The sequence below is a fragment of the Sinocyclocheilus grahami genome, unplaced genomic scaffold (genome assembly GCF_001515645.1).
Source record: "Sinocyclocheilus grahami isolate Dianchi unplaced genomic scaffold, SAMN03320097.WGS_v1.1 scaffold7077.1, whole genome shotgun sequence".
NCBI classification, from domain to species: Eukaryota; Metazoa; Chordata; class Actinopteri; order Cypriniformes; family Cyprinidae; genus Sinocyclocheilus; species Sinocyclocheilus grahami.
Genome location: NW_015511254.1, coordinates 2689 through 6432, shown reverse-complemented (window position 1 = coordinate 6432; position 3744 = coordinate 2689). Strand labels below are relative to the sequence as shown.

Here is a 3744-nt window from a genome sequence, read left to right as displayed (position 1 = left end):
TCTAATATGCTGATTTGCTGCTCAAGAAAAATGTCTTATTATTATGAATGTTGATTATTATGAAAACAATTGTGCTGCTTAATATTTTTGTGGAACCCATTATTAATTTTTTTAGGATTCTCTGGTCAATAGATATTTCAAATTAACAACATTTGTTTCAAATTTAATTTTATGTAACATTATAAATGTCTTTACTGTCATTTCCAAAAAAATGAACGCATCCTTGCTGAATAATTTATGTATTAAGTTTTTCCAACAAAAATTATACTGATCTTTTGCACTGATCTGATCTGACTTCACTGTGATTCTAAAATGTGAAAAAAACTATGTTTTAATAAGTAGCTGTGCCCAAACTTTCGACTGGTAGCGTACATATATCCACATCTGTTGACCTCTTACCAAGGTGGCAGCGCAGGCGTACGTTGGTTGGCCCGTAATGCTCAGTGATGGTGGCTCCAGGACTGAGCACCGAGAAGCAGGCGTTTCCAAACACATTATTCGCAATAAAGGTACGGAGCTGTCCGAGCACCCTCCACGCACGTGGACACCGCCTGGCGTTCAGCACCATCGGAGTACCCTGGTTCACCAGATAGAAGGTCCACCACTGGCCACGAGGTGTGCTGTTGGCCTTCCAGCCCAGTGGAAGCGAAGAGCCAGTCCGACTGGTTGGCAGCCGGTAGATGCTCTCAAATTCAGCCAGGAGTGCCGGGAAACTTCTCTCCAGGAGCTCCACATCATGCTTCTGTGCCTCCCGTGAGAAGAAAGGAGCAGAGGGAAGGTCCGGCAGGAAGAAGACCTCAGGTTTTTGGATGGATGGGCGGTTGCAGAGCAGATATCGGCCTTGCTCACGTACGCCCTTGTGTACACGGCCCATGCCGGCCCAGGTGTAGCGCTTGGCGTACTCCTGCAGGCTATGGTAGAGCCGCTGGTTCAGGCCCTCGCCGGGTTTGGCACAACGGAAGCACTCAGGCGACTGGCAGTAGGCGAAGCCGTTAAGTTCTTCCTCGCCGACTCCACTTCCTCCAGCCCCACCGACCTGACGGAGTTTCAACGAGCCTCTGCGGGCCAAAAGGTTCGAGGCGAGAACTCCACCAGGAACCGCCCCGACATGTGGCTTGGGGCTGAAACCGCCGCGGAGCGATGGTGCGGAGTGTTCGCATCCAACACGGTAGCAGTACCAAATAAACAGAAGGGCGAGACAAAGAGCAGTGCCTAGAGCACTGGACTCACACTCTCGCACCGACTGCATGCCACCTGCCACCCATTCCCTCATCCGCTCTAAAGACCACTCCATTCTTGCATACGAACATACATACATACACACTCTATCCCAAACGCACACGCTCAAACGTACATGTAGATATGATTTAGAGATTCTTATTTGTTGGCTTGTGCATTGGAAGGCTTGATTTGGTGTTTAACTGAAGTGACACAGCCTTTGCCCGTCGTCAAGGAGCTTTTTGTGCAGTCTAATTTGATCATGTGCCAATCGCTTTGGTTAATGCAAGCGCGCATTTCATTTCCTTTTGGAAATGTTGACAGTGTGCCGCCGTCAGATAATTCAGCTGCTTCTTGCCTCCTGATCCAGACCAACAGGGACACAGTGCACCCGAGGGCACCTGGGAGAGAGAAAAAAGCAGATATAGAGACATTTTGTGATAAAGTGCAGCAGAATAACACTACGCCGACATTGCCGTCGAGGCAAACTGTATCACACCTGCCTTGATGGCCCGGTTTGACCACATGATCATTTCTAAATACCACCCACACACATTTGGCCTCTTCTCCCCCTCCCCACGCTCATGCACAGACCGACGAGCAGCTTGATAAGAGACCGCAGCACACACGGGTACGGCATTTGAAATTCAGTCTTTGAAACACCTCCGCACTGCACTTTTTAAAATCATGAGTCATGAGAGAATTCCAAGCATACTGCAATAAAGCATGCAGACAGTCAACACAAACCTGCAGCAGGGACACATTTGACCGTAGAGCCTAACTGCTTGACATAAAGACAACAGGGAATTGTTGCATTACTGTTGCATTAGGATCCCTCAGATGGAATGCAACCTGAGGCTAGTAGAGATGAAAGACAAAAACAAACCTAAGGTTTAATGCAACATCTCACGGCGGCTGTCAACACAGACAGAGAGAGAGAGACAGAGAGAGTGACAGCAGGGGAATGCGTACAAGAATACAGCACAAAGAAAAACAAACCCCAGCCACCTAATGCAACATTTAAATGATTAGATTAAGCATGCAAAGACTGTAACGAGTCACTGCGCAAATTGACGCCCATTCAATTGCATATTTACCGAGAGCTTCGCGGCACTTCTTGTCTGTCAGATTCGCAGCGACTGTTCTTCCGCTCGGCGCTTCCACTTATTCTGCCTCTACACTTCCCTCTCAGACACCTCCCTGTCGCTGTTTTAATGCCGTTCCTAGTCCTGCCCTTATGTCCGTAAAGCGCTGTCAGGCGACGTCCATAATGCCGAAGACAACCGGGCAGAAAACAACATGACAGACGTCCGTTGTCTCATCATTGAAATCTGGGCGTTTATATAACGAAGACGCATAACTGATTGACTGACATGCAACTGAAACCATAACAAATGCTTCATTATAATATTAATATCGATACTGCTCATTTTATCACATTAACACGAATAATAATAATGGTAATAACAAGAATAATTGATGTTGTTATTATAATTGTATATTAGCTATTAAAACAGTTGCGTGCAGGTTGTAAACCGCATAAGGAGGTGTCACGAGCAGTCAGTGGGGGGATTTCGACTCATCCAAGTGAATCGAATCTTTATCCGTTCACCAAAAAGATTCACTTAATGACAAATCCAGTGAGCCTTTCTGCATGTTATCGTTAATCAGTTGGCTATAAGTGTTGTGCTATGAGTGAGCAAACGATTCCTTAAACACCGAGTCGTTCATTACTAAAACAATTCCATATCTTTCATCTTAAATTGCGTTGCCTATCTACAAGCGACTTTAGAAAGTTTTTAAGCATTCGAAATGGTTTCTCCAAAAAGGACAAAAGCAATGATTTATCTTTCATTTTAACGTTATTAAATACAATTATGAATTAACGATATCATCAGTCATTTTCACACGTTCAGTAGGCTATTCTTTAGTATCCCTCTACCCTTTAGTATCCTTGTTGTGAATTCAGTTCTCAAGGTGAAAAGGTTTGAATTCTTAGCTACTCAAAAACACAGATCTGCTGAACTTTGCGAACACTTCAGGCAATCAAATGCCTCAGGAATGCAAAGGCAGGAAAGTGTGCTTCACATGGTCGATCAAAGCCGAAAAGTGCTTAGAATTGAGAGATTTGTTCATTTTAGAAAATTCATTTAAAACACCGAATCGTTTAAGCCACCTGTACAGCTGTCCACGTAGCCATTCTCAGTCGATATGAAAAAAGGTAGACTATAACCAAGTGCAACAACTAACCATGAGAAATACGACGAAGAAAAGAACAAAGTAAATCCCACTTCTGCCACGTGGTTAAGATATGTGACAGCTTTACTCTAAGAGTGCATGTTATTTTATAATAAAAGCATTAGTAGTTGTTTACAAGTGACACCCCCCAACGGACTACAATTCCCATGGTGCATTGTACGCCAGACTCGTGAGCGTTTCGCGCGAGAATCCCCACAAATGGAATCGCAACAATGTAACGCTTTGTCGCTTGTTTAGAAATTGCGACTTTGCATTGTTGCTACATTT

General features: G+C 44.6%; 1 protein-coding gene across 1 annotated transcript in view; it reads right to left on the bottom strand.

Annotated features, from left to right (window-relative positions):
• Positions 1-2275, bottom strand: part of LOC107577750 (aspartate beta-hydroxylase domain-containing protein 2-like) — a 5696-nt gene extending 3421 nt beyond the window's left edge. Inside the window, exons 1-2 of the mRNA XM_016263788.1 lie at positions 1966-2275; positions 373-1619 (exon numbers count right to left, since the gene is read on the bottom strand). Of these exons, the coding sequence (XP_016119274.1) occupies positions 373-1318 (946 nt within the window). The 5' untranslated portion in view covers positions 1319-1619; positions 1966-2275. The remainder of the gene's footprint in view (positions 1-372; positions 1620-1965) is intronic.
• Positions 2276-3744: the final 1469 nt, after the last annotated feature.